This window comes from Erythrolamprus reginae, chromosome 2 (genome assembly GCF_031021105.1).
Source record: "Erythrolamprus reginae isolate rEryReg1 chromosome 2, rEryReg1.hap1, whole genome shotgun sequence".
In the NCBI taxonomy this organism is placed as follows: Eukaryota; Metazoa; Chordata; class Lepidosauria; order Squamata; family Dipsadidae; genus Erythrolamprus; species Erythrolamprus reginae.
Genome location: NC_091951.1, coordinates 69688735 through 69712519, shown reverse-complemented (window position 1 = coordinate 69712519; position 23785 = coordinate 69688735). Strand labels below are relative to the sequence as shown.

Genomic DNA, 23785 nt, shown 5'->3' with positions numbered 1-23785 from the left:
TTTATATATTTTTAAAAAATGAAAGTTAAAAAAAAAGATAAAGGAGTCCCTACAGATATTATTTATTAGATTTGTATGCCGCCCTGAGTCTCTGGAGAGGGGTGGCATATAAATCTAATAAATAATAATAATAATAATAATAATAATAATAATAATAATAATAATAATAATTATTATTATTATTATTATTATTATTATTATTATTTTACTCGGCTAGTCATTGCTGACTATACTATGCTACTTTAGTACTATTATACTACACTCTTTTGAAACTCTAGAAAAAGTGCAATGAAGACAGGGGTGGGCTACTGCCCAGACAGTGGGGAACACAGTGGTGTAGCAAAAATGGAGCTCTACCTCAAAGCACCCAATTTGACCTGAAAGATGTTGAAAGAAAATGGAGGTGTCCTGTATAAGCCACACCCACAGTGTGGTAGTAAAAATTTTGGTAGCCCTTCACTGAATGAAGAGCAACATAGATAAGGGACTGGAGGCTAAAACATATGAAGAACAGTTGCTAGAACTGGGTATGTCTAGCTTAATGAAAAGAAGGACTAGGGGAGACATGCCACAAAGAAGAGGGAGTCAAGCTATTATTCAAAGCACCTGAGGGAAGGACAAGAAGCAATGGATGAAAATTAACTAGAACTAAGCAGAAATTTCCTGACAATTAGAACAATTAATAAGTGGAACAACTTGCTTCCAGAAGTTTTGAATGCTCTAACACTGGAAGTTTTAAAGAAGAGATTGGACAGCTATTTATCTGAAATGGTAGAGGGAAGTGATGGCGAACCTTTTTTTCTTTGGGTGCCAAAAGAGCGTGCACACATGCTATCGTACATGAGTGAATGCCCACACCCATAATCCAATGCCTGGGGAGGGCAAAAAGAAGCTTCCCTTCCCCACCGGAGGTCCTCTGGAGGCCAGAACTGGCCTGTTTCCCAACTTCTGGTGGGTCCAGTAGGCTCATTTTTTGCTCTCCCCGGGCTGCAAAGGCTTTTCTGGAGCTGGGTGAGGGTAAAAACATCCTCCCCCATTTCCCTGAACGCTCTCTGGAAGCAAAAAATGCCCTCCCATAGCCTCTATGTGAGCTAAAAATCAGTTGGCTGGCACCCACATGAATGATGGAGCTGAACTAGGTCAACAGATCGCGTGCCAACAGATATGGCTTCGTGTGCCACAGGTTTGCCATCACTGATATAGTGTTTCCTACCTGAGCAGGGGGTTGGACTAGAAGACCTCCAAGGTCCCTTCCAACTCTGTCATTCTATTCTATTCTATTCTATATATTTTTACTAATAAATATTATGCATTGCAATATTATGCATTAGCAACTGTGATGCACTTTAGCAATTTAACTCTTTAGAATTACAATTTGTTCAATTTTCTACACTTAAAGGAAAAAAGGCAACATTTTACTTTTTTAAAATCCAATTTTGAAACCAAATGTCTTGAATTTTGCTTAAGAAAAAAAAACACTTTCCCCCTGAAGAAGCCAACAAATTTTAAATTTTGCTTTAAGGCTCTTTCTATCTCATTTTTAAATCAGATCAGTCTAGTATTAAGAATCCTATTCTATCCACTCCACTCATTTTGTTTTACTCACAGAATATTCTTTCCGCTTAAACATCAACAATATTTAAGCCTAAAATGAGCAAACAGTGGAAATGTGAGGACCCTGAAAATAGTCTTTAATGAATTCCAGATTCTATATTCATGTTTGCCCAAATGCCTGTGTGGCACTGCTAAGCAAAATTTCAAACTGCTATCTGGCTCATTAACTGGCTGCAATCAAGGTCGCATTTAAACAAATTTATTGAGCTACAATTCTTTTCCGAAGTGCTTTTATCAGAGTAAGAACATGTAGATTCCACATTCTAAGAACAATAACATATATGAGTTTAGATTCCCATAGTCTCTGAGCAACCCAATGTACAGTGTGTGTGTGTGTGTGTGGGGGAAGTATTTAGTCAGACACCAGTTGTGCAAGTTCTCCCACTTAAAAAGATGAGACAGGCCTGTAATTGACATCATAAGTAGACCTCAACCATGAGAGACAACATGAGAAAACACATCCAGAAAATCATATTGTCTGATTTTTAATGAATTTATTTCCAAATTATGGTAGAAAATAAGTATTTTCCACCATAATTTGAAATAGGTATTTTCAAGCCACCAGTTGGTATGTCAAAAAAGCGGGACTTTTATAAAACCCAGCGAGATGCGGGATAAATTGGTAAAAAATGGGACTGTCCCAGGGAAATCGGTACGTCTTGTTACCTTACATTAGGCCTTAATACAGAAAAGTATACATAAGTGCATACTTGCTGAAAACAGATTCCTACAACCTAGCAGGGAGCCTATAAATCTCAATAATAATAAACTTCTAAATATACACATCTTTGCCTATGTAAGAGATTACTCTTATATAAAACAGAATGGTTGTATCTAGATACCCATTGGAGAGATCAAATGTTTTTAGAAAACAATACCTTATTTTCAAGGCAGTTTATTTTAATCAGTAGTTACAACTAATTTAGAATAGAATAGAATTCTTTATTGGCCAAATGTGATTGGACACACAAGGAATTTGTCTTTGGTGCATATGCTCTCAGTGTACATAAAAGAAAAGATACATTTGTCAAGAATCATGAGATACAACATTTAATGATTGTCATAGGGTAAAAATCAGGAACGAATCAATATTAATAGTAAGGATACAAGCAATGAGTTACAGTCATACAGTCGTAAGTGGGAGGAGATGAGTGATAGGAATGATTAAAAGACTAATAGTAATGCAGCCTTAGAGAATAGACAGTGGAGATGGAATTATTTGTTTAGCAGAGTGATGGCGTTTGGGGGGAAAACTGTTGTTAATTATTTTATTCCTTCCAAGCCAACAGAATGTTGGAAAGAAATAATGTAGACCATTAATCTGGATGGAACTCTTTGAAAACTGAACAGACAAAATTTATTACAGAAGAAACATTGACTTGAAAAATAAACCAGATGTGCGTAGAGTCTACAAATGTAAAAAAAAATAAAAATGCATCCCTATGGGAGAAATAGACGCGTAGTTCCTTATTTCTTTGGTCCTGTGGGTGTTTGTTTAAAATATGGCCCCTGTTCTGTAACATTTATCTATAACATAAATATGCAAAAATGCACACAATTCTATCTTGTATACATTTTAGTGGCAGTAAACCCCTAGATAAGAAAGCATGGAAGTTGGCAGCATAAGGGAATGTTGTGTTTATGATCTTGTTTGATCTTGTTCTTTTGGAGAGGAGAAGTGGACTTCTTTTTAGTAGCAGGTATTGGAAGAATCACTTCTATTTTTATCAGGGATTTTCATAATTAAAAATAAACAAAACAAACACTTGACTTAAGCAGGAGTCAACCAGTAAGGACATTTTCCTTTCCCAAAATGTAATACAGTGGTACCTCAAGATACGAACCCCTCGTCTTACGAACAACTCGTGATACGAACCCGGGGTTCAGAAAAAATTTGCCTCTTCTTACAAACGTTTTTCGAGTTATGAACGCCAAACCCGAACTTCCGGGTTCGGCGTTCGGAGGCTCCTGTGAAGCCGCGTGGCTATTTTAAAAGGTGACAGCCGGGCTGGGGGGCTTCCCCGAACCCGGAAGTTTGGCAAAAGTTCGGGGTTCGGGGGGGTGCTGGGAAGCCCCCCAGCCCGGCTGTCACCTTTTAAAATAGCCGCGCGGCTTTCTAGGAGCCTCCCGAAGCCGAACGCCAAACCCGAACTTCCGCGTTCAGTGTTCGGAGGCTCCCAAACCCCGAACTTTTGCCGAACTTCCGGGTTCGGGGGGGTGCTGGGAAGCCCCCCAGCCCGACGGTGACCTTTTAAAACAGCCTTCTGCCGGCCACGGGCGAGGGGCGAGGGTGCCTCCTGTGGCGGAGACATTTGGGGTTTTGACTGGGGGAAAGGCAGGAGTTCCGGTGCTTCGCCTGCCCTCCCAGCCAAAAGGCAAAGCCGTGCAGCTCCACAGCTGCCGAAGGAGGCTTAACCCCACCCCTCTGTCCCACCCATCGCCTGTGGTCGGCAGAAGAGCGGGGGCAGGCAGGAGGCAGTTCTTCGGCGGCTGTGGAACTGCGCGGCTTTGCCTTTTGGCTGGGAGGCAGGTGAAGCGCTGGACCACCTGCCTTTCCCCCAGCCACATTCGCCTTCCTCCACCACCAGCGGCATCCAGCTCCTCCTCTTCTTGCTTCTTTACAAGATGACAGCTGGGCAGCGGCACGGAGGCTGGAGGCGGCGCCTGCTGCTTGCTCTCCTGGGGCCCCCCACAAAGATCACCTTTGGGAGCTTCCCAGCCAGGTCCCTTCCACGGGGCGGTGGCTGTGGCTCCCCCCAGTTCTCCCACAGACCTCTTCCATGCAACCCTGCCGCCGCCAGCCTCCGCGCCGCCGCCTGGCTGTCATTTTGTAGAGAAGCGAGAAGAGGACGAGGAGCTGGATGCTGGCGGCGGCGGAGGAAGGCGAATGCGGCTTGGAAGCTGGGAGGGGGGCGGAACGTCTTTGGCCACTTAGCTCTTCCTCCGAAAGGAAAGCGTGGAGGCTGCCTCTCTCCTCCCATATTCCGCCCCCCTCCCAGCTTCCAAGCCGCATTCGCCTTCCTCCGCCGCCGCCAGCATCCAGCTCTTCCTCCGCTTCTCGCTTCTCTACAAAATGACAGCCGGGCGGAGCCTGGTGGCAGCGGAGGAAGGCAAATGCGGCTTAGAAGCTGGGAGGGGACGGAATATGGGAGGAGAGAGGCAGCCTCCACGCTTTCCTTTCGGAGGAAGAGCTAATTGGCCAAAGACGTTCCGCCCCCCTCCCAGCTTCCAAGCCGCATTCGCCTTCCTCTGCCGCCGCCAGCCTCTGCCCGGCTGTCATTTTGTAGAGAAGCGAGAAGCGGAGGAAGAGCTGGATGCTGGCGGCGGCGGAGGAAGGCGAATGCGGCTTGGAAGCTGGGAGGGGGGCGGAATATGGGAGGAGAGAGGCAGCCTCCACGCTTTCCTTTCGGAGGAAGAGCTAAGTGGCCAAAGACGTTCCGCCCCCCTGGCAGCTTCCAAGCCGCATTCGCCTTCCTCCGCCGCCGCCAGCATCCAGCTCTTCCTCCACTTCTCGCTTCTCTACAAAATGACAGCCGGGCGGAGCCTGGCGGCGGCGGAGGAAGACAGATGCGGCTTAGAAGCTGGGAGGGGGCGGAACGTCTTTGGCCACTTAGCTCTTCCTCCGAAAGGAAAGCGTGGAGGCTGCCTCTCTCCTCCCATATTCCGCCCCCTCCCAGTTTCCAAGCCGCATTTGTCTTCCTCCGCCGCCGCCAGCCTCCGCCCGGCTGTCATTTTGTAGAGAAGCGAGAAGCGGAGGAAGAGCTGGATGCTGGCGGCGGCGGAGGAAGGCGAATGCGGCTTGGAAGCTGGGAGGGGGGCGGAATATGGGAGGAGAGAGGCAGCCTCCACGCTTTCCTTTCGGAGGAAGAGCTAAGTGGCCAAAGACGTTCCGCCCCCCTGGCAGCTTCCAAGCCGCATTCGCCTTCCTCCGCCGCCGCCAGCATCCAGCTCTTCCTCCACTTCTCGCTTCTCTACAAAATGACAGCCGGGCGGAGCCTGGCGGCGGCGGAGGAAGACAGATGCGGCTTAGAAGCTGGGAGGGGGCGGAACGTCTTTGGCCACTTAGCTCTTCCTCCGAAAGGAAAGCGTGGAGGCTGCCTCTCTCCTCCCATATTCCGCCCCCTCCCAGTTTCCAAGCCGCATTTGTCTTCCTCCGCCGCCGCCAGCCTCCGCCCGGCTGTCATTTTGTAGAGAAGCGAGAAGCGGAGGAAGAGCTGGATGCTGGTGGTGGCGGAGGAAGGCAAATGCGGCCCGGAGCCTCCCGAACCCTGAACTTTTGCCGAACGTCCGGGTTCGGGGTTCGGGAGGCTGCTGGGAAGCCCCCCCGCCCGGCTGTCACCTTTTAAAACAGCCCCCGGGCTGTTTTAAAAGGTGACAGCCGGGTGGCAGCATTTTTTTGCGTTTTTTGTTGTTGTTGCACGGATTAATTGACTTTACATTGTTTCCTATGGGAAACAATGTTTCGTCTTACGAACCTTTCGTGTTACGAACCTCCCCCTGGAACCAATTAGGTTCGTATCTTGAGGTACCACTGTACAAAGGTTGGGAACTGCTCTACTTCATTGAATGCTCAAATTAGAGATACCAGGTAATTTAAAATTCTCTCATTGAGGTGGGTGCTTTTGAAGTAGCCAGGCAGTAATCCCATAAACCCTAAGGAAATCAAAGTGATAAGGATTAAAAAATGCTGCGAAATAATTTGGAGTTATTTAGCACAGCTGATCTGGGCATTACACAAGAATAAACCTCACCTAAACTAAGAAATATTTTTCCAAACTTAAAAAACCAAAATCCTTAGAAATGTACTAAACCTGAAAACTGCTCAATCTACACAAGCATTGAAAGGGCCACAAAGGTCTGTTCTGGGTCCTATTCTTTTTAATATATTTGTGAGTGACATAGTGACACATTTACTGAAAGAGTAGTAGATCCGTGGAACAAATTTCCAGCAGACGTGGTTGGTAATCCACAGTAACTGAATTTAAACATGTCTTGGATAAACATATATCCCTCCTAAGATAAAATACAGGAAATAATATAAGGGCAGACTAGATGGACCATGAGATCTTTTTCTCCCGTCAGTCTTCTATGTTTGGTAAATCTGTATTAGCAAAAACTTCAGAAGAGAAGGATTTAGGGGTAGTGATTTCTGACAGTCCCAAAATGGGTGAACAATGTGGTCAGATGGTAGGGAAAGCAAGTAGAATGCTTGGCTGCATAGCTAGAGGTATAGCAAGCAGGAAGAGGGAGATTGTGATCCTGCTGCATAGAGCACTGGTGAGACCCCATTGGAATACAGTGGTACCTCGAGATACGAGTTTAATTCGTTCCGGACCTGGGCTCTTAAGTCGAGCAGCTCTTATCTCGAACGACTTTTCCCCATAGGAATTAATGTAAATAATTTTAATTGGTTCCAGCCCTCAAAAAACTCACAAAGTTAGTCTAAACTATGCAGAAAGACATGTTTTTAATGAAGAAATGTACATGTACATATAAATGAATAATGAAGTTTCTTTCACTTAACTTGTAAACTTTCTTAAACTTTTAAATTTACATATGTTCAACTTCTCTGCCACCCAATCTTGTAGGACAGAGGTCCCCAACCCTTTTTGCACCAGGGACCGGCTTTAAGCGATCAAGAGAGGAATGGGTGAATGAATGGACGGAGGGTGGGAAGGAAGGAAGGAAAGAGGGAAGGGACAGGAACAGAGGAAGGAAGCAAGGAAACTTATGAAAGGGGAGAGTAAGAGAGGAATGAGTGAAGGGAGGGAGGGAGGGAAGAAGGTGGGAAGGAGAAAGAAAAGAAGAAATAGAGGAAGGGAAGGTAAAAGAGAGAAAGAAAAAGAGCAAGAAAGAAAGAAAGAAAGAAAGAAAGAAAGAAAGAAAGAAAGAAAGGGGGAAGGGACAGGAACAGAGGAAGGAAGCAAGGAAACTTATGAAAGGGGAGAGTAAGAGAGGAATGAGTGAAGGGAGGGAGGGAGGGAAGAAGGTGGGAAGGAGAAAGAAAAGAAGAAATAGAGGAAGGGAAGGTAAAAGAGAGAAAGAAAAAGAGCAAGAAAGAAAGCTGCAAGCACCCCCCCGAGCCCCCCATGCCGGCTGCAACCTTTTAAAACACGCGCGCCGCTTCGCAGCTGTCTCCTGAAGCCGAACGCGGAAGTTAGCGTTTGGCTTCAGGAGACAGCTCCTTGGCGCTTGTATCTCGAATTTGGGCTTGTAAGTAGAACAAAAATATCTCTCCCCTCCCAGCTCTTATCTCGAGTTGCTCTTAAGTAGAGCAGCTCTTATGTCGGGGTTCCACTGTACTGTGTTCAGTTCTGGAGACCTCACCTACAAAAAGATATTGACAAAATTGAACAGGTCCAAAGACTGGCTGCAAAAATGGTGGAAGGTCTTAAGCATAAAACTTATCAGGAAAGACTTAATGAACTCAATCTGTATAGTCTGGAGGACAGAAGGGAAAGGGGGGACATGATAAAAACATTTAAATATGTTAAAGGGTTAAATAACGTTCAGGAGGGAAGTGATGAATAGGAAAGTTTTACATGACAGAATAGAGGAAAGTGAACACAAGAACACAATAGGAAAGAACACAATAGGAAACACAAGAACACAATAGGAAAGTGAACACAAGAACAGGGGGGCACAATCTGAGGTTAGTTGGGGGAAATATTAGAAGTAACGTGATAAAATATTATTTTACTGAAAGAGTAGTAGATAGTAGTAGACAAACTTCCAGCAGACGTTAGTAAATCCACAGTAACTGAATTTAAACATGCCTGGGATAAACATATATCCATCCTAAAATAAAATACAGGAAATAGTATAAGGGCAGACTAGATGGACCATGAGGTCTTTTTCTGCCGTCAGACTTCTATGTTTCTATGTTTCTAAATAAAACATATCTTCTTGGCCTCTGCACATATCTAACACTTGACCTACCCAAACCCAACTTGCCTGTAGGTTTAAGACATGTTAAGATCAAATATTTTGCTTCCATTGGTACTTCAGTTTTCTCTTGCTGGATTAGCTAAATTTAAACATTGCTACATAACTTGATAAAGGAGCTGTTAACATGTGAACTTCAAATAGTGCTTATTTGTTTTACTCCTGCATGGAGAAAATAGCCCACAAGAAGGGAAAAAGGCAATGAGGCACAAAGGAAATCCCAAATGTCTTTAAAATAATAGTTTTGTTAACCAATCTGGAATGGGGCATCGTGTTTATTCAGATGACACCTAACTCTAACTTCATTCTTGAAGCTATGACCGTAACTGCCAGTACTCAGTATATCTATGCAAGAACTATTATGTTTGTAATAGTTACCTGAAAGGAATATCTTCAATTTAAGAACCTTCTCTCCCAAGAATAGTAAGCAAAAAAAAAAAAACCATTTGAAAACTAGAATAGGATGGTATTTGTGGAAGTGGAGGAAGCAGACAGAATTTAAAACTCTCCTGAAGGCTGAAGAGATCTGTTATTTTTCTTTCTTCTCATAATCCTCCACTTAGATATGACACTTTTCTTAACCCTCTCTACTGAAATGACAGGTGTCATATTGACTATGGAACACCCCATAACAACTTTATATGCTATCTATGTGTCTCATTCACTGTGGTGAAGTACATATTATTTCACTCTATTCTGTCATGTAAAACTTATTTATAGTGCTTAATGTTCTTCAGATCTCTAAAAAAAGACAAACACATTCACTAGTTAAGCTTGACTCCTGCAAGTGAAGAGTCGAAAAACCATGCAATATTCTTAGAAGTATTAATGAAGTGGTTTGTACTGTCTTCATCCTGAATGTGCATTTGGCTTTCCAGGGTACCCAACAGCCTTGGAATTTCCTCGGCTAATAATCACATACATATTTTGACAATTACACCAATAACTCCACAGAGCTTTATTCCATGGCATTTTGCAGAAAATCCAAATTTTATTACATTTGATTCATATAGAAAATTTTGCCATTAAATTTGGAATGTCTCTCAGTAACTTCTTTAACAGACTATGCCATTGATAGCACTCCTCTGTTGCTATTCCTGCAGTAACAATTTAAGAAGCCTCAATCTCTTGTTAATGAGTAACAGAACAATAGAATAACAGAGTTGGAAGGGAACTTGGACGTCCAACCTACTCTCAACCAGGAAAACGTTTAGCATTCCAAATAAGTAGATTCAATCTCTATTGATTCACACCAATTCTGTTTTAAGATGTGAATAGGGTCCATTTGAAGATGCAAGCTATTTTATATTCATAGGCAAGCAAATTGATAGTGGTATAATAACTGGCATTAGAACAAATGGAAGGATTGGGAGGGGAGATGAGCATCTGGTTTCTCCTCCCTAGGACATACATATTAATGTTCCTTTGCTGAAATAAGCCAACCTTTCCTGCAGTGAATGTACCCACAAAGTTATGCTGACATGAAGAGCAGCCACATAATTAGCCTATTCCTAAAGCTAACTGCATACAGACCACATCACATTGTCCTTGAAAGTATTACAGTTTGCAAGTTGATAGTTAAAGCTCATAAACCGAGTTCAACATTCTGCTTGCACAACAGACTAATCAAAGTTACCTACACCTGCTTCACTGAATTACAATGATCTGTACAACACATTGAGTCACAAAGTGCCTGTTTTAGCCCACTGTGTTATAAATTCAGACTGTGGCTGGGTTTGTATGAGTCCAAGAGGCAACACAAGGCCAGCTGTGGAACTGATTTTACGACATAATCATTTCCAGTCTGGCTATCGGGCTAGTGACTTTAAGAACTCCTTGTGACAAGTATATTGAGCCAACTCTCACCATGCTTCTCATTCCATTATGGTGGAGTCCAGTTTATTTTAACCCAACATTTATAAGTACTCCCATTACTGTTTTCTAGCCATTTGATGTTTAGGATGCTTCTCATTTTATTTGGATAAAGAAGGTTGTACACTCCTATTACATTTACATTCTAGACAGTATTTTACGGCATCATCACCTTCTCTTTGGAAGCAAAATTCCAACTTAGCTTCCACTTTGGTTACACTAGTTCTATTTTCCACACGGATGACCTTGTATTGTCCTCCTCTAAATATCAGATGTATAAGATGCCCACTTTCCAAAACAGTACTAGGCCAATGTAAAATGAGCTATTAATGGAAGAAATATGAAATTATATTGTTAAAACCAAGGACTTAAACACTGTATATAAATATGCATTCTAAGCATCAACACTGTTTTATAGTAGTTATGTAAATTTGGTATCTAAGTTACATAATGTCCAAACATCAATGCGTGACCTAAAACCAGTTGCATAACGATCATTTGAAGTTATGATGGACTGAAAAAAGTTACAACTCCACCATCCTCAAGATCATGTGACTGCTTTTTGGACACTTGATAACTGGATTACATTGATGACTCTATGCAGGGTCTCAATATCATGTTTTCTGACTATTTTGCAGTTTGCTGGAAAAAATACCCAGTGGATAAGCTGGACTTGGACTTACGACTATCTGATTCACTTAAAAACCACTTTAACAATGGGTGTAGAATAGAGGCCAAACATAAGGTGATTTGGTGTACAACCCCAAATTCCAGGTTCTGTTGTGATAATAAATAGAGGTCTTCCTGTATAAAAGAGCAGGTTCCAAGGACAAAACCAGTTTTGGAGGCTTTGAGGGAAAATGAAAGAGAAACTTGGGAGGGGAGGAAGAAATGGAACAGGGTACCTACATTTTGAATCCCTGAGCTTAGATCCATGTTTCTGTTTCCCTTTCTTATTCAGCCACTTCCAACTTGTGAGTGCTGGAAAATATTACGACCTGAGTTAACTCCTTTTAAATTTGAGGCCAGAACTTCCTCTCACAAGTCCACAGCCAATCAAATGAGTAGGTCTAACTTTTTCAGCCAATGACAAGCAAATCGTCAAGTCCTTAGAGTTGTTTTAATCCTTTTGAGCAGGTGTCAGGGTCATGCTAGATTCCAGATGAGCAACACATTTATCACATCTGGTGTCTAGAATGATTTTATCAGTGAGATGGTTAGTATATAAATTTAATAAATAAATAAAATCTGTTTCACATAGTGTCTGAATGTGGAGGCTGAAACTTCCACATCCCTATTTCACCTTTCATGACCTGGCTGATAAACATGCTGAAACAGCTAAGTTCATTCATTAAGTCTAAGGGGAAGAAAGTGGATGGGGAGCCAGAAACATTATTAGATCTTTAATTCCAAAAATAAATTATTATCGGTGGAACAGATGAAGTCATTGCTTTAATCAAATGTTTTATGTAATAAAAAAAATGAAGCCATGGTAACAAGAAAAGAAAAAGAGAAGAAAAGAACAAGAGATGGGAACTGGAGGAACTAGCATGACTAATCCTAGATTGGCTAAGGATGGTTTATGATTTGGAGAAATCATTAAAATACCTGGCCAGAATTATGACATGAGTGCAGCTATGCTTAGAAAATTGTACCAAAAATAAAAAAAGGTCATTTGAACACCGGAGAATTCACTGACCTTACAATATGCTTGCAATGCTGCGATTTCGCTGGGAAACCCCACTTCCGGACTTCCGTTGCCAGCCGAAGTGCCCGTTTTCGCGATGCTGGGATTCCCCTGCTGGGATTCCCCTGTAGCATCGCAAAATCCAGAGGTGGGGTTTCCTATTTATTTATTCATTCATTCATTCATTCATTCATTCATTCATTCATTCAGTTAGTTCGTAAGGTAAAAATAGTTCGGAAGAAGAGGCAAAAAAATCTTTAACCCCGGTTTTCTGTCTCTAAAATTTCATATGACGAGGGGTTCGTAAGATGAGGTATCACTGTATAACACACACCTTAATGTTTGTGGAGGAAAATAAGGAAGAAAATCTGCCTACCAGGTATTCACTTGGCTAACATCCTTAGTCTGGTAAGCTTCAGCACATTATTTTATCTCCTGGTTAGGGCTTAGAAAACGTTATTTGGGGAGAGTAACAATGAAAGACCTTGCAAGCCGGTAAGAGCTGGAAACATCGTTAGAACCTGGTTAGGGCTAGAAAGAAACAGTTGGAGCAAGTAGAGCAGTAAAAAAAGCCTGCAAAGACTTAGGGCTGGGAAAACACTCTTTGCAGAGAGTAACAGTGAAAGAATTTTCAAGGTAAGAGCTGGGAAGATCGTTAGCACCTAGTTAGGGCTTAAAAAAAGCTTCAAAAAAATTCAGAGTATGAGGGTGAGTCAAAAAGTAATGTCATTTATTTATTTCAGGTGAAGTTTTTGATAAAAAAAATACCTGAAGTTTTTCCCAGTTATGAATGATTATAACATTTACGTTCTGAAATATTTTGTTTCTTACTTTTCAGGTTTATAGACTTGCAAGGAAAATTCAAAATGGCTTCCCTCTTAGAGTTGTGTCAAAAACAAAGAGCAGAGATTGAATTCCTTGTTGCTAAGGAGGAAACCCCTGTGAACATTCACAGACAATTACAAAATGTGTTTGGGGACAATACTTTAGATTATAGCAATGTATGCAGGTGGGTCTGTCATCTGAATGATGAAAAGGTTATTCCAATGATGAGGAAGTGAAATCTGCAGTGAAGAAGTGGCTCAAAGAACAATCAACAAAATTTTACGAGGTGGGGATACAGTACGTGCTCTGCTGCACGAATCCCAGCGACTGATTAGGTCCCACAGAGTTGACCTTCTCCGTGTCCCGTCAACTAAACAATGCCATTTGGCGGGACCCAGGGGAAGAGCCTTCTCTGTGGCGGCCCCGACCCTCTGGAACCAGCTCCCCCCTGAGATTAGAACTGCCCCCACCCTCCTCGCCTTTCGTAAACTCCTTAAAACCCACCTTTGCCGTCAGGCATGGGGAATTGAAACATCTCCCCCGGGCCTATACAGTTTATGTATGGTATGCTTGTGTGTATCTTTGTTTTTAATAATGGGGCTTTTAGTGTTTCTTTTAAATTATTAGATTTGTTATATATTGTTTATTATTGCTGTGAGCCGCCCCGAAGTCTACGGAGAGGGGCGGCATACAAATCTAATAAATAAATAAAATAAATAAATAAATAAAGGTGGAACATTGCTATTGAGAGAAACGGTGACTATATTGAGAAGTAGGGATGTGATCCACAGAGGACCAGCTTCATTTTGATGTATGCTACATAATCCTGTATTGGTAATTATACACTCTCCTATAAGACGCAAATTGTCAGCCTGTTTTGGGGAGGATAAAGGTGCATCTTATACACTGAAAAATACGGTATATTGTTTTGTTTTTCTTCCATTGTTTAATCCTTTTTTAGACATTTAAGTATGTAAAACATTCAGTGTTGATTTCAATGGGAGCGGCATACAAGGCTTGTAAAATAAATAAAAGTTACAATAAATATGAAACCACACTGAGAAAACAATGAAACAGAACTCAATTCAAACAATAAAGAGTAAGGATTTCTATTATGAAGTTAAAATAGGTTTTTCAAAGACCTTTAAAGATAGATCAGGATAATGACTATTTTTCCTTTTCTCTAGCCTATAATTAATCATGTTTATATGAAAAAGCTTAAACCAAATAAGCTATTTTCAGTTTTTAATACATGGTTTTGTCTTTCGCAAATTTCTTTCACATGTTGATGAAAAAACAATTCCGTGCCTATAAAACTAAACTACTATTTAAAATTACTTCATGAGTTTATTCCTTTTAATACAGAGGGGGGAGTTTGAACATCAGTCTTCTCATCCACTGTTACTGTTTCTTTTTCCTGTCACTTTTCAACTATTCTGCTCATTATTTCAGTTGTTTTTATTACAGGAGTTTCTTTCCACTTAAGAATTCCCAGCAGGCTATGAAGTCAGCATTTATTACTATAGTAAATTCCCAGGGAGTTAGAATAGCTCTGTTCATATGCTTCTCTGCCTTGAACCATTGCTTCTGCTGTGACCTTCATGGGTTAAGAGCTTCTTCCCTAGAGGAGTGTTTCTTTCTCTGCCTGAGAACAAAAGTATAGTATTTTGGTCCAAAGGTCATTTTTACCTCCTCCCCATTAATTGCCACATTTTACACTACAGTGTTCCCTCAATTTTCACGGGTTCGAACTTCACGGAACGTCTATACCACGGTTTTTCAAAAATATTAATTAAAAAATACTTTGCGTTTTCCCCCCCTATACCACGGGTTTTCCCGCCCGATGACGTTATATGTCATTGCCAAACTTTCGTCTGCCTTTAAAAACCATTTTTTAAAATAAACTTTAATAAATAAACATGGTGAGTAATAATCTAAATGGTTGCTAAGGGAATGGGAAATTGTAATTTAGGGGTTTAAAGTGTTAAGGGAAGGCTTGGGATACTGTTCATAGCCAAAAATAGTGTATTTACTTCCGCATCTCTACTTTGGGAAATTCGACTTTCGCGGGCGGTCTTGGAACGCATCCCCCACGAAAATCGAGGGACTACTGTATACTCATAATGGCAAACGCAGAGCCATATCTGAGGGCACATGAGGCATTGAGTTCCAGCACGCATGTGCACACAAACCAGGCGATTTTCAGCCTTCCGTAGGGCAGGGGAGTCTGCTTTCGTTCTCCCTAGGCTTCAGGAAAGCCTCCGGAGCCTGTAGATGGGAAAAAACAGACCCAACAGGATTACTGGAAATTTGGAAATGAACTTCTGGTAGGTCCATTGGTCACATTTTCAACATTCACAGGCTCTGGGGGCTTTCCTGAAGCCTGGGGAGCCTGGAACAAAAACAGCCTAACAGGCCTATCGGACGTCCAGAGGCTTCAATGAGGCCTACGCACAAGCATGGGGGGGAGCAGCGCAGGAAGGTTGTGCATTTATGCGTGGCAGGAGAGCATTGAATTATGAGGGCATGTCCTCACTCCCCCTTTTGGCCCCCAAGCTAAACAAGGTTTGCTATCTTTGCACTATACTTTCTTCCACATTGATGGTTTTAGGAGAACCATTAAAAAGTGACCTTGGGAGTTGCAGATTTCACCAGGTGGTGACAAATCTAGATGTTGCTGTTCCTGGTAGGGATCTTGTATCTCCTTCCTTTTCCCAGCAGTAAATCATCCTCAGAAACTACTGGAAACTATTTTTGTAGCTGTTTCGGAGCGATGTTAATGCATACAAAAATATATTGGACCTCACAGTATTTGCATAAAGTACCATATTCTTCTATCATCTTCTCCTGGGTGCTTTCACCTGGCTTGACCATTTTTTCCTTACGTCTGAAGGTTAAACCCATTCAATTTACTTCCTGAGAGTTGTGGATGCAATCTTGAAATGGCTGTGGATTTTATATTTTATTCTCATAATGGTGTAAGTTTTGTTTCCTCCACCCCTTACAACTATGGATAACAAATGCAAAGAGACTGTTATCCTTCTGGTGATCAAACAGGGAATTACCCTGGCCATGCATGTATATTTTATCCAGTTACAGGATGAAAACATCATTTTGATTATTATAAATAATGCAGCTATGCTTGTTGACTTCTGGGAAGAAATAACAGAATGAAGACAGTTCTGTGAAGATAAGAGCCAATGATAGCAGAATAAAGAGCAAACAAGTAGACAGGCTCTCTGATAACCCTTCTCAGGAGAAGGAGAAAACTTGAGATTGCCCACAAATCTTCCATACAGCTGCTTGTGAGGAGACTGCAAAATAATGGCCTTTAATGGCTTATCTTAGAATTTATAAAAATGATTAAAACTTTTGATTTTAGAAAGTTACAAATTGATTAAGAGTCCAAATAAATTTGAAATAAGATTTTGAAATTGCTTATAAAGAATCATTCCTGTGGGGAAATTGTGGTGTGTGTGTGTGTGTGCTTTAAAAATAAAATTTGAAAATATTTACAGACCCCCTCACATCCTGGACATAAACTGTTTCAACTCCTATCTTCAAAATGATGCTATAGAGCACTGCACACTAGAACAACTAGAACAATTAGACACAAGAACATTTTCCCCTGAAGCCATCACCCTGCTAAACAAATAATTACCCTCAACACTGTAAAACTATTTACCAAGTCTGCACTATTAATCTTCTCATCATTCCCATCACCCATCTCCTGCCACTAATGACTGTATGTTGTAAATTTGTTGCTTGTTTCCTTATAATTTATATTGATTGGTTCCTAATATGACTTGATTGCTTATTTGTACATACATAGACTATCATCAAGTGTTGTACCTTATGATTCTTGATGAACATATCTTTCATGTACGCTGAGAGTATACGCAAGAAGACAAATTTCTTGTGTGTCCAATCACATTTGGCCAATAAGATTCTATTCTATTAACAATTAGGTCACTGGAAGGAACCAAAAATTACAACTAAAAAGAACAATTGCATTCAACTTACAATTACAGAATGAAGTAAAATTTCAATATTGGACATATTAAAGGATATTTTTGATCACTGGATCCTGAAATTAATTTATAGATGCCTTTATAGATACCCCGTGTCTAAAAGATGGTATGAAAAGAAACAAATTCTTTTTCATAAGATTGGAACCAACTGGTTTGCCTCATGAATGATAAACGTTTTTACATTGGACACAAAGAAAACTGGCTGTTTTAACAATGAAAACAGATAATTTAAGTAACAAAAGAGTGGCCCGGATAATTTTCCTATGTTGCATTTACAAATGCAGCTTGTTAAATTTTAAAAAAAATTATGTGAGAATAAAGAAAAAATGGAGAGAGGTCAAGTTATACATTATTAGAAGTGACTAAAAATTAAGATTAACAGTAAAAGGAAGGGATATAATATTGGTTTATTTGATCAAGGTTAAAATAGATGTTATTTCTTATAACTCTTACAAGAAGTTTTGATGACATCACTTGTGTTGAAATGGTACATTTTGGATTTATTTATACATAAAAGAAATGGGAAAAAGACGTTGTTGTTTTTTAAAAGGTGATAAGTTATTAAATTTAAACTTACTTATATTTGTATAAAGAGTATGAAGATTACATCTTTTTTTAATATTTCCCCCTTTTCTTTTTTTCTATTGTCCTACACCTTTTCTTCCAGTTTCTCATTTTTTAGTTTGCATTAGTTTTTATTCTGGTAATTATACTCTTCAATAAGAATATTATAAATAATGCCTGGATATAACGCTTCACTATTTTAAGTACAGTGGTCCCTCGACTTGCGCGTTCTCGATTAGCGCGAAACGCTGCAACGCGGTTTTTCAAAAAATATTATTTAAAAAATAAAATATTAAAAAAAAAAAAATTTTTATAAAATATTAAAAAAAAATTTTTTTTTTTTATTCTGTTCCCTCAATCGGGCCAGCAGGGAACAGAATGGAGCCTTCCGCGGCGGGGCTGGGGGAGCCGAGCCCAGCCCCGTGACATTCGCTTTCCTGCCACCCGCAGCCGAGTGATCGTGGGCTCCTTCGCAACCTCAGAGAGCTTCCTGGTTTTCGTGAGCTTTCATGCCCAGGAAGCTCTCCGAGGTTGCGAAGGAGCCCAGGATCACTCGGCTGCAGGAAAGCGAATGTCACGGGGCTGGGCTCGGCTCCCCCAGCCCCGCCGCGGAAGGCTCCATTCTGTTCCCTGAATGGAGACCGCCGGCCGCTCAATCGGGCCGGCAGGGAACAGAATGGAGCGTTCCGCGGCGGGGCTGCTATGGGGGGGGAGACGAGCCCAGCCCCGTGACATTCGTTTTCCTGCCGCCGGCAGCCGAGTGATCCTGGGCTCCTTCGCAACCTCGGAGAGCTTCCTGGGCATGAAAGCTCACGAAAACCAGGAAGCTCTCTGAGGTTGCGAAGGAGCCCACGATCACTCGGCTGCAAGCAGGAGGAAGGCGAATCCCACGGGGCTGGGCTCGGTTATCCCCCCGGCTCCCCTCCTACCAGCCCCGCCGCGGAAGGCTCCATTCTGTTCCCTGAATGGAGACCGCGGGCCGCTCAATCGGGCCGGCAGGGAACAGAATGGAGCGTTCCGCGGCGGGGCTGGGGGAGCCGAGCCCAGCCCCGTGACATTCGCTTTCCTGCCACCCGATTGAGCGGCCCGCGGTCTCCATTCAGGGAACAGAATGGAGCCTTCCGCGGCGGGGCTGGTAGGAGGGGAGCCGGGGGGATAACCGAGCCCAGCCCCGTGGGATTCGCCTTCCTCCCGCTTGCAGCCGAGTGATCGTGGGCTCCTTCGCAACCTCAGAGAGCTTCCTGGTTTTCGTGAGCTTTCATGCCCAGGAAGCTCTCCGAGGTTGCGAAGGTTACATCTTCCGCTGCCAGCCAGGCCATGCTGGCGGCAGTGGAACAATCGCTGGCTGTCAACTTTTCTTTTTAAAACTGGGCAGGAGCTGACTTGCCTCCCCAGTGCTAAAAAGAAAAGTTGACAGCCAGCGCTGCGACTGACGGAATGCTGAGCCTCCCGTTCTCCCCCACCTCGCCCCTTCCGGTTTCGGCGTTCGGCAACGGAGTCCGGCGCTGGGGCCATGCGGGGCCGCTCATCCAGGGGGGCGTGGACTGGCAAGCGGCAAGTGATCTGGCGGGAAGACCAAGGGAAGGTTCCTTCAGCCGCCCAACACCTGATCCGCTCCGCAGCGCGGCAGCAGCGAGGAGCCGAAGATGGGGTTTCCCCTTTGCCTTTACCCCATCTTCGGCTCCTCGCTGCTTCCGCGCTGCGGAGCAGATCAGCTGTTGGGCGGCTGAAGGAATCTTCCCTTGGTCTTCCCCGCCGCCCACACGCAAACTCCACCATCTGCGCATGTGCGGCCATGAAAAAAATGGCGCACATGCGCAGATGGTGGTTTTACTTCCGCATCCAGTATAACGCGGAAATCGGTTAGCGCGGGAGGTCTTGGAACGTAACCCCCGCGCTAATCGAGAGATCACTGTATCTTTATTCTATAATTTTTTTTCTATCTAAAGTAAGGAAATGCTATTTCTCTGGGAAACAGCTTTTTTCATGCACACATTCCTATTCCTAATACTAACACCATTTGTGAGAAACTCGAGTTGGCACAAATCACAGACACTTTATTGCATTTTGCTCAACTGCAGAGTGTTTTATTATATAAAAAGGAGTCTTGGGTTTAGCAAGGAAACTTGTTTCTGTTGCCTAGTTCTATCTTTATTCACATCTATCAATATCATCCTAAACCTAACTCTATTTTTCTTGAATGTTACAATTTTGTATCCCTGGATTTCTATTACTACCCTTTGAGTTCAAGCCCTAGACTTTTGGACTGTGATCCAGGCAAAATTATTTGCAATAATATAAGTTGGAGCTCCTTTGAGTACTAAATTCACTCTACTTGAATTTTATTTTTATTTTTTCCATTGGAGCCCTGGTAAAAGTTAAGCTTCTCTACAATCTCTCTGCTTTGAGAATGTGTTTTTAGAAAGCACATTTACTTTGAAGTAAATTCCTTTTTTGCAGTTACTTTTTAACTCCCAGGGGAAAAGTGTTGAGCTGAATTAGTTTTTACAATCTGCTTGAGAAAATCAAGTTATGGGTCATTGTCCTTTGGTCTATTTAGTATCAGCTTCTGTCCTCTCAAGAACCATAGCTTATTGTCTATTTGGGAAACAGACTTGGGCTATTCACTAAAACTCCCACTAATCCACCATTACATTACCATCTCTTACCACCCAGTTGATATTTCTGTCACCATACCCTATTCCACTACTGGATTTTATCCCACACCTGTCACACTACTGTTCCAAACCAACCTCAACTTTCTTTCATCAGCTATCACTTCACTTTCCCCCATTCCCACACTCTTATATGCCTCTTATACAGCTTCTTATTGGGTGTGGTTACAAAAAGTGAACTATGGGGTCAAGGCTCTCTCGCTCCACATATCAGCTGTGTTAAATGAAATTTCTCAGGAAAAGGAAGTAGGAAGCACAGCAGTGAGCTGCAAAGCCTTTCATATATTAATTTCCTGTGTGAAACTTAAACCCTCTCTTCACATTTCCTAGAAATGAAATCTTAATAATCATAGTAAGACCAAAGGTTTGAGATTTACTTAAAAAGTGTACAGCATTGCAGCCCATTCCTGCAGAATTTCCCTAAAGATGATTGTTGCTTAAAAGGGAAAGTGAATATATGGGTGCATATAATTGTGCCATGTTTAAATTCATGGGTTCCTATTCCCCATACTATACTATTCTATTCCTATAAATGGCAAAGGAAAACAGACCTTGAGATATTGAAATAATCCAAAGTGCTTGTTTGCATAATACAGTTTGTAATCTTGATCACATTCTACATGCACTCCGAGAGTCCAGGAACCAGATCAAAATTCCAGAAGTAAGCAGACTAGCAAGCTTCTATCTACTCATGGGTAACTGTTTTATACTAACAAACTCAGGTAGTTGTTTTAAAAGTTAACTTGAAGAAAACACTGGCAGAATAGATACCAGCTAAGGTTACCCATGTTGAATCTTCCAGATAAAATCTAAGACAGTGCATTATACAAATTATCCACTCCCAGCAGAATACCTTATGCCATCAGACTTGAAATGTTGGGCTTAGTCAATTTAGAATTACTTCACCTTCCAAACAATCTAAATGTAATTCATAACATTATCTGCCAGAAGGTCCTATCTGTCAATGACTACTTCAGCTTCAACCACAACAATATACAAGCACACAACAGATACAAACTTAATGTAACTCGCTCCAAACTCGACTTCAGAAAATACAACTTCAGCCAGAGTGCCTGGAATACGTGACTCTGTGGTTTCTTCCCCAAAACTCAAAAACTTTAACCTTAGACTGTCTACTACGACCTCACCCCATTCCTAATAGGTCTAGAAGGGGCGTACATAAGTGCACCAGCATGCCTACCATCCCTGTCTTCATTCATCGGTATTTACTATTTAGGTTTATGCTTATACCTATTATCTATCTTGTACGTTTGACAGACAAATAAAGAAAAATAAAAACCGAAATATGTACATCTCGCTTCTCTGTAGTGGCAATTCCCCAAGAAAGGTCCAGCTGCAAGAGAGAGAAGAAACGGTGCAAGGAAGGTACCTACTTTTTGAATCCCTGAACTCAGATCCATGGTTTCGCTTACTTCCTTGCTTCCCTCCTTCGAGCCGAATCGGACCGCCGCCAGCAATAGCGCCTCGCTGCAGCGATTAACAAGCAACTTGTCTGTTGGCGGGGTGTCAGCAAACACCGCGAATCCTGCTTTCTGCTCAGGAGCGCTAATGTCCTCGCCGCCCTGAACGAAGTCCCTTTTATAATTGGAGCCCATAACTCCCTCTTACAGCGCCGCAGCCAATCGGGAGAGCGGCTCCAACTTTTCCAGCCAATGAGAAGAGAAGCATTCGCCTCAGGTCCTTAAGGCTTGCTTTAAAACCCTCGCTGGGGTGGTGCTGCGTTCCAGCTGGGGAAGGCGTCTGCTACATCTGTTTCACGTGGTGTCTGAACACGGGGGGCGAAAGTTCCCGCATCCCCATTTCGCCTTTCACAAGGGAGGCCAGGAGACCATAGTGTGCTAAAGCAGCCAAGTTCATTCATTCAGAGCAAAGGGGCTGGGGGCGGAGCGGACCTGGGGATATTATTAGATCTTGAAATCCAAAAATAAATCCATATCTCGATGGAACTGATGAAGTCATTGAATTAATCAAACGTTTTATCTAATCCCAAAATATTTTTAAGCCATGGTAACATATTTTCTTTTTGGTAAACAAAATGCAAAGGGAAAAGAAAACGTCCGAAGTGGGAACTGGAGGAAATAGCCTGAGGAAAGCTTGTTTGGGTAAGGATGATCTATGATTTGGGGAAATCATTAAAATATTTGGTCAGGAATTATGCCATAAGTGGAGCTATGCTTGGACTGTTGCAGCAAAAAATAGAAAGGGGGCCTTTGGCCTTTGAAGGATTAAGAGACACTGGTAGGAAATGCAGATTATACATCCTATTTCATCCCGTGCGTGGTGTAGTTTTCATTTGGTAAATCTGTACGTGGTTACAGATAAAATATTTAGGCTAAAATATAAATATTTTCAAATATTTCAGCCAAGTGAATTTGGCAGAGAAGTTATACAGATAAAATGTCCTGCACTTAGGATTTATGAAATGATTCCTGTATTTAGGACAGCTGAGGCAAGGCAGATAGTAATAAATCATCATTTCTATTGAGAATAAATGTCTAATGTATTTATTTAATAGCTGTCCATCTCACAGACTGTTCATATTTAAAAGTTACAAGTTAACACTTGTCATTTAACAATTAAAACATCAAAAACTACAGTAGTCCTTGATTTACGACTGCAATTGAGCCCAAAATTTATGTTGCTAAGCAAGACATTGATTAAATGAGTTTTGCCCCACTTTATGACTCTTCTTGCCGGAGTTATTAAGTGAATCTCTGCAATTGTCAAATTAACAACATACTGCAGTTGTTAAGTGAATCTGGCTTCCCCACTGATTTTGCTTGTCAGACGGTTGCAAAACGTGTTCGCATGATTCCAGGACACTGCAACAACCATCAAAAATGTGAGCCAGTTGCCAAGCATCTGAATTTTGATCACATGGCCATGGGAATGCTTTTTAGCTTTTGCTGAGAATAAAGTGTCAACGTGAGGTGGAAAATATCCTCTTTTTTTCTCTGCAGAGCAGCCATTTTTAAATATTTTCAGACATTTCCTTGCTCCCAAGTAGCTCTGTGGATTATAAGTAAAATCTGTCTTTCTTTCTATCTTGACGTTATCCATTCAGTCAGGTCCAGCTCTTGGTGATTTTATAGGTCTGGTTTCTCCACATCTTTTGAACTTTCACTGCTTGAGTTTCTTTATGTTCTGGCTGATGTCAGCTTTGATGATGTCCTGCCATTGTGTTCTTTGGTGGTCTGGATTCGTTTTACCGCTACCACTTCCCAACAATAGTTTGCTTTTTGCAGTGACTTCGCCTGAATGACATGGCCAAAATAAGTGAGAGACAGTCATATGTTTGGAATAATGTGCTACAGTACTTACTTATTGGTCACCTGTTCTGTCCAAGGAATCTGCCTATCTATTTATATCACATAGAAGTAAAAACAGTTAAAAATGTAATTTAAAGAAGAGCCGTAGTGGCGCAGTGGTTAGAGTGCAGTACTTCTGCTTATCTGCCGCCAGTTCGATTCTCACCAGCTCAAGGTTGATTCAGCCTTCCATCCTTCCGAGGTCCGTAAAATGAAGATCCAGATTGTTGAGGACAATAGGCT

The 23785-nt window shown here is 42.0% G+C and overlaps 1 protein-coding gene across 1 annotated transcript in view; it reads right to left on the bottom strand.

The window, feature by feature from the left end:
• LMCD1 (LIM and cysteine rich domains 1) overlaps positions 1-21852 on the bottom strand; it is an 85157-nt gene extending 63305 nt beyond the window's left edge. The window contains exon 1 of the mRNA XM_070738274.1: positions 21608-21852. Coding sequence (XP_070594375.1) covers positions 21608-21829 — 222 coding nt within the window. The 5' untranslated portion in view covers positions 21830-21852. The remainder of the gene's footprint in view (positions 1-21607) is intronic.
• Positions 21853-23785: the final 1933 nt, after the last annotated feature.